The sequence below is a fragment of the Microtus pennsylvanicus genome, chromosome 5, assembly GCF_037038515.1.
Source record: "Microtus pennsylvanicus isolate mMicPen1 chromosome 5, mMicPen1.hap1, whole genome shotgun sequence".
NCBI classification, from domain to species: domain Eukaryota; kingdom Metazoa; phylum Chordata; class Mammalia; order Rodentia; family Cricetidae; genus Microtus; species Microtus pennsylvanicus.
Window position 1 is genome coordinate 12,969,202 of NC_134583.1, and position 14,647 is coordinate 12,983,848.

Below are 14,647 nucleotides of genomic sequence, written 5' to 3' on the forward strand. Positions count from 1 at the left end.
TAGAAGTTATGGATGTACATGTGTAATACAAAATATAATTTATTCCCAGTATCTATGAGAAAAAAAATCAAGACATAGTTTTGGGATTTAGAGAGCCTCAGATCCCTTTCATGGGCTCCTTGGTGAAAAGACCCAAGATCCATTCAAGCACACATAATTCAGAAGGTCTGCCTGCCAGTGTAATAAAGGCCGAAATTGGATACTTGGTGAGATTAATTACCTAGATAGTGGTTGATAATGCAAGTCAAATGGGAATGTAATTAAAGTGCACCTTCCATGAAAATTATTCATTGCTGATGGATCAAGTGACTGATAAATCAAAAGGCATTTTAAAAAAGCCTACAGGTTAACTTGAGGCAGGTCCATCCTCTTTTTAAAGCTCTGTAATTGCAGGTGTGCAATTCACTCTTACTGTTCTATCCCCATCAAGATACCGTAAGACAAAAGGGTAGATTGTAATGTAATCTGTGCGAAACAGAAGCCAATGGGAAAACCATTAGGATCATGGTTACAAACAAAAGGTCAGTGAGACTGGAACCAGTTGGCTGGCAGCTTTCAGAAAGAGTGTCACTCTGTGCTCCTACTATAAAGGGGCTTGCAAGCATAAAGAAAGGCAAGTGATGAATTAATAAGTTGACTACTCCCTAGGGTGCAATTCTTGCAGGTGAAAGGCATGCTGTGGCAATCAAACAGTTATAGATTAGATAAATCAAATGGCATAAAGACTGTTTTGCATCATTATTGTTAAATAAAGTCTTTCTAGATGTGCTATTAATTCTTTGCTTTCAATACATTTATTTACACCCTAAGAACAATAAAAAACAATGTTTTATAACAGGGGCAGGATAGTTTCAGCTACCCAGAGGGACATTAAATCTAATTTCAGTGTTGAATTCTGCTAGATATGTTTACTCTACACCTAAGAATAGATATACAAAACAAAGTGTCCAATTAAGCGATACTTATTGGAAAATGTGGCTTTATATGCTACTCATTTGGCTGCTGGAAATAATAAATACAGCTTTCTGTTACTGACGTCTGTCAAGAGTGCACATAACACTTTTCTTGTCTTCAAGAACAAACTTGATGCTGCACAGGGAAGTAATTTGATAGATGGCACAATGCATTAAAAATAGCTCATAAAAATAAATATATATTCAGTGTGGATACCACGAAAAATGAAGAAATCCAATTATTATGGATTAACTTTTATAAACATGTAATTCTGTGACTTTTCTAAAATTTTATAATTTAAATTTTAATTTAGAAAATCTGAAACCAATACATTCAAAAACCCATCCGTAACAAACATAAACATGTTTCAAATTTCTAAAAAATAATGCAATCAAAATAGATTTGCATTGATTTACCAGAAATTTAAAAAGTTAAATATAAATATTTAACTTAGCTCTAATGAAGATATATTCTAAGTTGTTTTATATAAAAATAAATTTTTAGGTTCTAGTTCCAGTAATAGGAATGTTTAGAGACAAATAGACAATATAGTATTTCAAAGTGGACACGAAGGCAAAGAGCTTGTATCTGAGTTCTTAAGGCAAAAAGAAAAAAGTAAGTCCTCAGAAACACCTGTCTATAGCCTATAACTCTCCATCCCTAAAGGTTATGGATTAAAGTTGAAATAGACTCTGCAAACACCCAATGCATTTTGTCAGAGGACAGTGTTTTTCATGTCCTCTAAGGGCCCTAATTAGTGACTTAATCCCCCAATACAAAGTCAACTGCTCCTGCTTTGACAGCTTAGCTGATTAGCTGAAGTTTGTCTAGAAAACAGACAGAAGAGTCAGAAAGATAAAATAATTAAAATCCACTCACCCATTTCCACCTTAGGTTTAAAAAATGAATGAAGCTTCAAAAGAGTCAGGCAGCAGTTTTATGGAAGTCAACATCTTTTCTGACATAACAGGATTTAGTACAGCAGGTGTACATTACAAATTTTATTAATACCCTAAAGTAGTTTAAATATATTCGTGGAGTTCTGTTTGTTTATAGAAATTTTAAAAATAAAAAATTGACTAAGTGAGAAAATGAAATTTGTGCAGTATTAACAAATGTTAAAAATAGTAGGAATAATTTTCAAACATCACTGGTGTGTGTATGTGTGTGTGTTTTCATGAATTTCAAGCACAGCAAGCATCAGTACATGTTAGTGTACAGATATGTCACCCGTCCTATCACTATCACACAAACATGCATCCAGCCAGATCCTGACACATTTAAAAGCAGGTGAGCATCTTTTATGGGGCACAATCTATGATATACAGAAAAGAGGAGAATCAGAAGGTAAAAACAGCCACACTACATAACAAGCTATATTAATGTCCATAGTGATATATGTATAGTTATAGACCAAGTCCCTCTATACGATGTATATTGATTTTATAGCATTCCACATTAAGAATGGTAACATATTACCGGACAAATAGTAATAGATAGATAGATAGATAGATAGATAGATAGATAGATAGATAGATAGATAGATAGGTGGATAGATAGATAGATAGACAGATGGATAGATAGATAGATAGATAGATAGATAGATAGATAGATAGATAGATGATAGATAGATAGATAGATAGATAGATAGATAGATGATAGATAGATAGATGATAGATTAGAGATAGTTTTTAATAGAATTAACATATCTCCTTTTTATGACCTCTATTTCTGATATTATGAGGTTCTCAACAATAAAATTTATGTGAGGCTAAATTTGGGATGTTGGTGATGTCAGGCATGTAAGGAAATAGAACGAAATGTCAAAACGAGGAGAAAACAAGGTTATGATAATGCAGCCATTTCTTTCCAAACACAACTCAGACTCATTTTCCGTCTCAGCCCTTAGCAGTTTGATAAATGTTGTATGAAATCAGCATAAAAAGCAATCTATTACAATTCAGTTCAGCCAACACCAAGGATGTCTTGCTGCCTGTGCCACAGTGCATTTGTTTCTGACCATGAAAATAGGATTATGATATTTTCTACCTCAAGTTTCCCAGCAGAACTGCTTTTCATAGCTCCAAATATGTTCAAATTCAATGGATTTCCTTCTGTCTTCATTCAGACAACTGCGTAAGATATTGAATCTATCAGTACCTAGCTGGAAAGCATCCCTTATGTCATTGCTGTGATAACCTTGCTGTGGGACTCAGATGGCACTCCATCTACATTTTCATCATGTGGTGATATTATTCTACTAGCTCCTAACACTGGCAGTTCTAAAAGCATTTTTTGTTGTGTATATATTGCTGTTGCTGTTTATATCCATGTTTCTACAATAAATTATATATGGTATAGTCTGACACAACTAGAATTAATAGCTGTGACCAAAAATATTAAAAACACTTTAAAATATACTGGTGTTAATAACTAAACCACTGTTTGCTTTTTTTATCACATATAATTTGTTTTATGGATGTTATACTATGCTCAATGTTCTGAATCCTTCTATATGTTGAACATAATGACCCGATATTATCAAAACTTGAGATGATAATTATCTGATGTCAAAATACAATGGATAATTGAGAACTGCATGTTTAAACCTATGGTAATTGTTTTTCACACACTTCTTTCTGTGATCCTTCTCTGAAACAGGACAAGTATGCACGGGTCTATATGTTCATCTCTGCCACATATTTTGTCACAGAGCATTCATCATCTGTCCTCTATGTCCCGGATTAATTTTGTTAGGATGGAGCAATTATCTCTCCCTTTCTGATTGACCTCTTTGTAAATGAAGTACAGGGAAGTTGGATAATATTTCATGGACCTTTCACCTCTTAATTGATTCTGCCCATTGCTTCTAAAAGAACAAAGTCATAAAAAACAGATTTAAACAAGTAAAGAGCAGCCTATTGCAGTTATAACTGACAGATCTGAGAAGCAAGATCTTGATAGTGTTCTCTCCTTTACCCTATTACTTGGATCAGTTGGTTAGAACCGTTAATGATCCTCCTGAATCAATGTCTTTTCTAGGTAGCTCTAATTTACTGCGTTGGTGGATAAGTACAGATGTTTTCTGGAAAGCTCTGCATCATTCCACCAGATTGCTTGTCTGAATTGAATTTGCTTCAATTCATCACCAACAAAGCAAGGAATAAAATAATCAACACTAACTCTCTCTTTCAGTAGACTGGTACCGAAATGAAACAACTAAGTGCTTTTCAATATAAAAATCATCTCCTACTGCTCTCAAGGTGATGCCACTATGGAGGTTCAGGAACTCAAGTGGTTTGCAGGACTGGGATGGGCAGTATATAGGAACTGGGGGTTGGGAGAACCGTGTGCTACTAATACAAGGGTCTACGTGTTCATTATCATCATCATTACCTGTTCATACACACACACACATACACACACACACACACATTCATATACAAACAACTTATGAAGCCCTCTTTTCTGGCCTTTCATGGTCTGAAATTACATCTGCCTCTATAACGCTGTTATTTTAGTCACAAAAATGGCTTGACAACTGACTGCACTAGAACAGATTAATGACTCCCACACCAAAGCAGTCTGTACACTGGATAGTAACCACTGAGATAACTGGTTAAGATTAACCAAGAGTACATTCCAGATAAATTCATATTAGAAACCTATTGTGCATTTGAAATACTAACATATTAATAAATATAATATTTTCATTACTTTTAACTGTTTAGTATCTCCAGAAACAGATAACAAATTCAACAGATATCTACCAAAGATTATATATTGTGCACTTTTTTATGTACATAATCTTCGGTCTCTAAGTGAACATGGGGTTTGTACTTTTTCTACTTAAAAAAAAGAACAAGTGGACACATTTTAGTGAAACCTACTTTCTAGTTCACAATTACAGAAATTCTTTAAAATTTAAAAGTGCAATAATTATTCCTTTCTAAATATTGTTTAAAAGGAAGCATTTAAGTTGGCTAAGGCCTGGACTCAATAAAATTACAGCAGCAAAATGAAAGACCTTCTATTAAGGGTAGTACATTGTCTAAGAATTACTCTACATAATACTACCATTATGGACTGCTCACGGGTAATAATCCAGTATTTATTTAAAAGAAAGGGCTTAAATTTAGTAAGTTACATATTTAATTCTCTGAAATATAGTTATAAAAATTGTTTCACAAGAATATTACATACAGCACTTACTTTTAATCATGTGCAAATTGCTAGATTAAAATTGCCAAGAATATGACAAACTTTTTCAAGCTTGAAAACTGGAACAAAAATTCATAACTAATTTCTACAGAGTTTCCTGCCACCATTACATCACAGGCTCCATATCTCCTTAGAAAGGAACTTGTCTTGTGTATGGAAAACTAAGCATGACTGCTGGTTATTTTGGCTTTTCCTAGGGCTCCTCTCTAAACAGGGTCAGACATTTTAGAAAAGGAAAATCACAAATGGTATAAATATCTGTACCCCTCAGTTTGCTCAGGACACAATGGGGCAGATGCCTTATTTAGCCTCACCTTGACAGAAAACAAATATTCTCTTTTCACATCACGTGGTGAAGACCATTATTTCAAAGAAGAAAACTTTGTATTAGTCAGCATGGTCTGCTAGAACATACCATAGCCTTACCTGAAGTCATTTTCCTACAGTTCTGGAGACTGGGGTCCCTGAAACAAAGTCCAACAGGGTTCAGCTTTGTTGATGCTTCATTTCCTGGCTTAGAGATCACCGCTTTCCATAGATGTGCTCATGCACACATATTTTAATAAAATTAACACTTCCTCTACATGATGTTTTAATTTTTTGTTTTGGTAGCTTTTTATATCTAGTGGTGAACTAATGATATCTTAGGGAGACTGATGAATGTAATCTTACTTTACATAATCAGTAAATGTTCTAGAACAAGAAGATATTTATTCTTAATAGCATATTCCTTCAACTACAAACCAAGGTTAAAGATTTCCAAGAAATATAAAAATACACCAACTTAAATGGAAATAATTTATTTTATAGATTAGACGTGTAATTTGATTTGTATCCACTTTAAGTCATTGGAAAAGATGATTAAAAATACTATAGTTGAATCACATTAATTCATGTGAATACAGCTATTTCTGAAAATTGAAGAAAATGACTTGTGCTAGTATCTTTTTAGTATAGTTTTGCTTATGCATTATGCTATATCATATGACTTCACCAATATATTTTATTTGTGACATAAATGTCACAAATCAAACTAAAGGGACACTGAAATAAATCTTACACTGAGAAATCAATTCTGGGCATTTGAAAATATAAAATGAATTAAACTAATGTATGGAATTATATTTTTCCTTAAAGAAAGGGAATAAAATGGCAATCATAGATATCACTATATTGATGAAAGTTATCCCTCAAAGTTATTCTGTCAGAACATTATTAGATCCCCTTTCTCTCAATAGTTCTTACTTTATCTAACCTGAGAATATCCATGTATTGGATTATGCAACTAAGTGATATAAGAAAAAGTCTGTGGTAGTCAATATAGTTACTTGCAATAATCTTCTTAAATTCAATGCTTTACTTATAAAATTTCACAAATTTGCTCAAACATTTAATGATATGATATAGGAATGCTATAAAACCCATTTATTCTTGTACAATAAAACAGAATAAAGGAGAGAAAAGAGACTAAGCTATCAGTAATAAGTGATATTAGGATATATGAACCACACTGATTGAAGTCCAGGTACATTTTTGTGGCTTCAGAAAATATCTGCTTCATACGTAGAGAATTGTTAAAGGCAATATAACTGGAATCACAAAAGAGTAGGGGAGACATAGCAGGATGTGGACATCTCGTCTCAACAAATGAAGCTTCTAGTCCTCGGATTAGGTCACACAGACTAGAGTTGTTAGCCAAAAGGATCCCACTGGAGTCCCCAAACAACCCAGGCTGTTGTCAAAACTACAGGCTCTTCTCCACAATCTGACAGCAAGGCTACATTGCTGAAGACAACACCTATACAACTTATAAAACATGGAGAAGTCAGGCTGGTGCCCCCTGTGTGTTAACTGGTGACTCTCTGATTCTAACGTCTTACATTGGGCTCTTTTACATCTCCTTGCTAGTTTTGTTCAATTCTAACATGATAGATTTTTAGAAATTATTTTATCTTATTATAGTTTATTTCATTATTTTCTCTTAGAAGCCTAATCTGGATGGGAGGGGAAGTAAAGAGAAACTTGGAGGAGAGGATGGAAGAGAACCTGTAATCAGGATATAGCCTGTGAGGGAAAGAAAAATCTATTTTCAATAAAAGCGGGGGCAGAAGAAACCACAATTAGTAGGCAAGATGTGTTGTGGAGGGTGAACAAAATTAACAGCTAACAACTTCCTTTCTCCCCAAACCCAGCTATCCTCACTGTATCAGGTCTTTTTTTCAACAATGAGGCTCTCACTAGCCCTTCAGGGAAATCTTCACTGAACTAGCCCAGAACATTGTCTTTCTCTAAACACAGCCTGAACTTTGCTCCCTTATTTTTTTTTAATATGACTTAATTTTATGTAATGGATGGTGTGATGTGGTGGTCACAGTCCCCTTGGTGTAGGACAAAAGAAATTATTTTACCAGCTGCTGAGACAGCTGCCAAGAAACAGAACTCACTTCTCTGCTCCATCAGAATTTTTTTTTCTGTCTGTAAAATGATACCACATTCCTTCCAGGTGAAACTTATAGTCAATATCTGGGAAACACCGGAGTGTAAAATCATTTCAACAAAGGATAACACGGAAGTTCAATAAGTGGAGACTGCTCCCTGGAGACTGAATAAGATTCTAACAAGAAGACTACATCACAGCTCAATTTTCCCTTCGCCCACTTTTGTTTGCTTCTCTCTTCCCTGGTTGCCTAATCTCAACTCCACCCTGAATCAAGTTCTGCACATCAAACCCCATTTGCTGATTGCTTCTTAGTGAGACCAGGTAGAGAAACAACATATTTCCTCTTCAAGGAGTTTCAGTTTTTATCTTAATTCCTTCGCAGTGCTTTCCAGAACACAACAGCAGTCCACTGACCATATTTTAAACACACACACACACACACACACACACACACACACACACACACCACAATGTATATACAAATATTTCTCAGCACAAATCCATATGCACTTGTCATTCTATAGACATAATTTAAACAGACAACACGGTGTTAAAATTAACAGAGAAAGAGGGGCTAGACCAGACAGTTAGTTAGAATGGTGATTGGTTTCAGACAGTCAGCCAAAGACCACAAGGACCTTCCTATAAGCCTATTGCAATGCTCACAAATCTCCATCATCTAGTGCAGGCCACTTTTAGGACTGGTGATAACCTAACCCTTGGCTACATCTACTAAATATCGACTGCACAACATCTTTCAACAGCCTCTGCTGAGAAAAGCTGCAATTTCTGAAACTTTTTCCAGTAATAAGATTTTTCTGGTGGTTTCAGAAATGTCTGGCTTTTCAAGCCGACTTCATTACACACATTTTTCAGAACATATTAACTGCAACAATAACTAAGGAAGGAATTTCAAATATCAGTAAAAAAAATAATGAAAGCTAACATGAGACTAAGCTACAAGTTCACAATTATCTTTTCTTTTGAAATACTTATTAAATTTGTTAAGTATGTGTCACAAAATCATGAAGAGTCACAGGATCCCACCCACATACAGTGATAACATTTAAATACCCTAATGCAAATAAAAAAGGGAAGTTTTCAGATATTACAAGAATCATATTGTATATGGTAAAAATTTAGCCAGAAAATATATGATGGTACAACAACACCATTCATTATTTTTAACCGTCATGTAGATTATAATCCTAAGCATAAACCACATTGAAAAAGAACACATACTATTCACTATTTTGGCCAGTAATTTCTTGTTCCTCTTTTAGAACTTTCAACAAAACAGTTCAAAGTACAGCACTTTAATCTGGCTTAAAATGCTTCTGTCTTTAAGTCCTTTGCCAGAACTATGGACATATTAAAAAGAATAAATGTCAGTTAACAGGTAATAGGAGAAATAAGTAAAAGTTAAATCAATAAAGCTGGCAAAATGAATTTCTGTGTAGTGATGTTAACAACCACTCAAGCAGAACCACTAACTAATGCAGCCCCGCGTTGAGAACTCATTAAAGACACATGGCACCTACCTGCTTGACCAGTGGTGACGCTAACAGCTGCAAAGAGCCTCTGCGATCGGCTTAAGTCAGAAACTCCATTCACAGCTTCGACTTCGAAAGTGTAATTTGCATGGGCAAGCAGGTCCATGACAGTGACATAGTTATCCTCCAATCCCGTCTGCTGGGGCATGTATCCAATGTTACTTCCACATGGAACACATTCGCCTTGCTCCCAACTGCACCGCTTACACAATATTCGGTAGGTGACATCATTTCTTCCCCCGTTGTCTGCCGGAGGACTCCATTCCAGACTTACAGTGGTTTGATTGATGTTGAAAATAAGGTTCTGTGGTGCAGAGGGTGGCCCTTTGGAAGCCAAAAATAAATAAATAAGCAGGGAAATGGAGAGGTAAAATGTATACAAACAAAATGAACAATGGCGTGTATATAGAAGAATGGCTACCAGGATGTCTTTCACATAAACAGTGCACTGTCTTCACTAGAGAACCTATAACACTTGGCAAGAGGCTTTGTGTATTTTCCATTCAATGTTGAACAAGAACAGGATACCAACTGCCTATCTACTTTTGCTACAGTCATTCACAATGTTTCTCCTAGGCAATTAAAACAGCATGCCCAAGGTAAAGCGTTGTGTGATTGTGTAGCTTGCCTTTGAACCATGTAAAAGTAAACACACTTATTTCATTCACAATACGCTGGAGAGTGACTGAGAGCAATGAGTAAGACTGCTTCTACTTGGACCTCTCAAACACTCATTAATTGAAGCGACAATGTGTAAGACTGGCTCTTGTTTATCACTAGGATTGTAGTTCGGAAAACACTATTGTTTAGTCGTATTTCATACACTCTACAGCCAATAATTTGCAATATTTTCTAAGGGACACCACATATAAAAGAGTCATTATTAAATGACTTTTGGTTTCAAGAGGTGAAATTATATTAATGAAATTGCATTACTTCTTAACTGAAACTGCTTATAGAAAAGCTTACAAATATGAAAAACTAAAAGTTTCAAACTTAAAGCCTGCCTTGTTTATTTATTGATCCACCACTGGTTGTTACAGAGGAATGGAAAGGAAGTAAACGCCTTTTTTTTTCTTTTTCTTTTTTTTTTTTTTCTGGCTTGAACTTACTCGTGCATGCGACATAGGGAGGGTCCGAAGGAGCTCTGTAGTACCCATCTTCACATTCACATCTCGAGGAGCCTTCCCGGTCAGAGAAACTGTGAGTTGGACAACGGGAACACTGAAGATCTTGGGAGGAAGATTTGTAGAACCTGCGGCCACAGGCTGGATGGGAAGCAAGTGATGAGAGAAAGTGAGCAGAACTAGGCCATGACTGTTTAATCTCAGAACAGTGTCAAAAAGAAAACCAAGATATTGGATTTCTTTTGTGAAGCCTTCCATAAGCAAATACGTGTTTTAATATATCCCACCCGTTCAATCTCACACTAGATTTTAACACAAAATTATGCAAACAAACAATATCGAAGAGTTGCTCCTGCAGCTGGGCTCAGAGCCAGGTTAGCACACCGACGAGGAGGGTGACTAATTCAAGTACAACCAAAGGACGTTTCCATCAACACTGGAACTGAAGAGCAGCAATAATGACAGAGAAACTTTCCTCTGCATATGGATGAAATGTCTTGCCCCAAATTTCCAGGGATTACAAGCTTTAATTTGAAAACATGCAATTATACAGCAGGCTCGCCTCTGAGATACAAATGGTTTTGGTACAAGAAATACTTCAATTCTAACAGCACCGGAGAACTGATCATCAGGGAGAAGGGAGATATGACCTAAAGTAAATGGTGGTCCTGTTTCTCCTCTGCTCCTATGGGTTTTATCCCCAAGAAACCAGCAACTGTGCCTGGCAAAGAGCAGAGAACCACAGAAGCTAGGACTCGTGCAGCCCTTAATAATCTTGAGTATTTCATGTTTATCTCAAATTAAAATGTTGCACTTTGAAATTTTTATTATTTCTGCAATGTTGTTAATGTGTGTATTGTACATTAAATATATTTAAACAGACTCAATTCATATTCTTTGTATTTATTAAAATAATACCTAAGTACTTTATGCTTTATGGAAAAAGAATAGCTATATCTCTAAAGAAGAGTTAGTGGATATTTTAAATAAACATATTTTAAACTATTAATCTTTTTGCTTGTGGGATTTTAAAACAGGGTCTCTGTGTCGTTTTTACTATCCTGTACTATCTAATAATTCCCTATGTAGACCAGGCAGGCCCTGAGTTCACAGGTATCAGTCTGCCTCAGTCTCCCAAATGCTGGGATTAAAGGTGTGTGCCACCAAACCCAGTTCTTAAGTTTATCTCTTATTTAAAGGTTTAGCTTGTTCTTGTGTGCAAATCAGAAAATTAAATAAAGTTCATTTTCTAGGTAGCAGAAAGTGAGAACCATCATACTGGGGTGTCATAACCTTCATGCCATTCTGGATATTTTTCTGGGCGGTTTTGAAATTTTTAAAAGTATATTATTTAGATTTCAAGAAATCAACACTGTTTACAAGATAGGCATATATTATAACATGAATTAAATTTATAGATGCACTATATTTCGACAGAGAGATAACCAGAAACAGCACAATCTCATTGCAAATTAAGATCCCCCACAATCTGCTCCACTAAATTGTTTTTTTTTCTAGTACAGACAAGTGGAAAGCAGGAACAGTTACATTAGACAAAGACATACAATGCATCCTATCACAGTCTCAGTAGCAATTACTACATAGAAAACCCCTCAATTAACAACCCATACAGATCTGATGGTGCCCTATTGAAGGATGTTAACTGGTAAGAGTCTAGCATAAACTTCACACACACACACACACACACACACACACACACACACACACACACACACTCATGCACATGCACACACAAACACACAAATTGTTCTCTGGTAAATGATCACTGTGTCTTGCTTCATGTTGTATCTGTATACAAAGATCAAAGATGACATGGGAGAAAACAGAGCAGGCACTGCTTCAGTCTGCACCTTGAAACATTGCCTTTTAGAAATGTCAGAAAGAGAGTTCTTGACAATGTATTGTCATTTATTTATTTTTAACAGAGAGTAGGGGGAAGAGAAAGAACTATGGGAGTCGATGGTGACACTATGATTTGACATTTGGCAGATGCAGGCTTTCTGGTAGTAAACCGAGGCTAACTAGTGGAATCTTTAAGAATTTTTCTCCCATTTTTTTTAATAAAGGGAAACCCCTAACAACCCCAAATTAGAAAGTGAATTTCTTCATGAACATTCATGATGTTGAGAATGTATCTATAATAATCTAACGTTAAGAAATTTAAAAGTCTTATTGCTCATCTTTCAAATTTCAGTACATTCTATTTCCCTTTTAACAGATGGGAAAACAGATTTGAGGGAAAAGTAACCTGAATTCTTCAAATAATTCCTCTTCCCTGAGGTAAAACTGGATTTAGAACACAGGTCTGCACACAACAAAACCGTATGTTGCTCACCAAAAGAATCTCATTTTAGTGCTGCCTCTTAAGGCTTTTAGTTATTCTAAGTAATTTTCAATCGATCTTTATTATCTTGTTTTTAATATACCCCTATTAAATTACTGCCATTGTTTTAGTTTAGAAGTCTATGTGCCAATACTCCAAAATATTTTTATGAGAATAATAAAATGATGATCGCAACTTTACTATGAATTCTGGCACTACACAATTATGAAATGCATACATGGCTATAATTAAATAGAGGCAATACTGGAAAAATGTTTATAATTATTTTCCTTGGAAGTAATGTTTGGTTCTGTGCAGGTAATACTGGAAATGATAAGTTGTGATAATTGAGTTCATTTAAGCTCAAAGGAAACTACCAATTTAGAGTCATTTAAAATAAGTTCAAAACCTTATTTTAAGGGTATTAAAAAGAAAAGCAAGAGCATGTGAGGGCAGGACCTGAATCTATTGGGAAAACAGAGAGCAAGTAGGTGGGAAAACCTTGGGAAGGAAACGACAATCTTAATATTAGAAACTCAGATAAGATATCTCTCTATGTAAAAGAGCTAAAGTCAAATACCAATGAGATAAACTTATAAAATAGTCTATTCTAGAATACACGTGAAAGAGAATTCAGTCTCCTGACTATAGAAAACATCTGCACAGGAACTCTGACCACTTTTCTCTCTACAACAGCATGTGGTTTTCTAAGATGCACTAGGAAGACGTGAGGGATACACATTGCAAGTGCACATGGTCTTATAGAAGAAAACATCCTAGGAACTGTGAACCAACCATTTAAACACTTTTCCTCCCTCGCTTTACTGCAAGTCGCTTACGGAACTAGAACTCAAAGCAAACTTGAGTGAATATGGTGTGCACTATTGTACCTTGTTATGCCATATTTGCATGCTATCCCTGCGAGGTCTCCTCTTTTCTGCAGGGAAACAGAAGAGGAGGAGTGGATCTGGGGAGAGGGGAGGTGATGAGGAAAGATGGGAAGAGGGGAGAGAGGGGAAACTGCAGTTGGATGCAACCCATGAGAGAAGAATAAATTTAAAAAAAAATGAACATACTAATTTAATGTTCTGCCTTTTTAAGCCTTTGCTTTTTATAATTGAACATGGATTTAAAAGTAACATAGTGAGGCACTCATGAAGAATGAGGTTATGTATAAAATATTGTTTCAAATATTTAATTGTCTTTCTAAGAATAAACTCTCACCTAGTTTAATAGTAGTTTTCTGTGTTAACACAAAGTCCTGAACTTGATTCTTTTGACTGGGCCTTTAATAAATAAATAAGTTTACTACAATAACTCAATTTTTGTATGCTAAAGTAAGTTTTGCTTGTTTTGTCTGTTCCATAATCAGAAAACCAGACCCAAGAAACAGTCTAGGAAAGTTCTATATACTAGACTATAAACATTTCCCGTTACAATATGTCTACAAAATTTTGTGATAGCATACAATAAGATCTTTTGTTTGCTGCCATGAAATAACTAAATTTTATTATTCATTTTTGTTTCATGACAATATACCCTTCTATACAGTAAATTTTATACAAATAATTTTTCAACTTAAATTTCTTAACAAAGTTAAAAAGCAATCCAGTTACTTATCTATAAAATAATTACATAAGAAAAATAATAATGCACTTAACTTCCAAACACAAAAAATTTTTAAAGTTGATTCCAAATCTTTGTATTCAGTTGCGAGTCTACATTCCTACTAATCACATTACCACAGTTGCCTTCTCTGGATTCCAGGTGTTAGAGCAATGAGGGCCCTGGCCTCTGAGTTTTTTTCTCTCTCATGCAGTCAGCAGAACAATCGTAGCTCTGTTTTAAAGAATGTGTGCTCTAAATGAACATTCCTTAAGTCCACAAAAAAAAAAAAAAAAAAAAAAGAAAGAAAGAAAGAAAAAGAAAACACCAAGCATTGTTCACTCTGCTCCAGGCTAAGTAGTAAGGTAAAATGGCTCTCTCCCATCCACGCTAGTGTTCAAAC

The 14,647-nt window shown here is 35.1% G+C and overlaps 1 protein-coding gene across 6 annotated transcripts in view; it reads right to left on the reverse strand.

Moving 5' to 3' along the window:
* Epha7 (EPH receptor A7) overlaps positions 1-14,647 on the reverse strand; it is a 155,468-nt gene that overhangs the window by 86,430 nt on the left and 54,391 nt on the right. For all 6 annotated transcript variants that reach the window (XM_075971282.1, XM_075971284.1, XM_075971285.1 and 3 more), the window contains exons 4-5: positions 10,281-10,436; positions 9,157-9,492 (exon numbers count right to left, since the gene is read on the reverse strand). In XM_075971282.1, the coding sequence (XP_075827397.1) occupies positions 9,157-9,492; positions 10,281-10,436 (492 nt within the window). The remainder of the gene's footprint in view (positions 1-9,156; positions 9,493-10,280; positions 10,437-14,647) is intronic.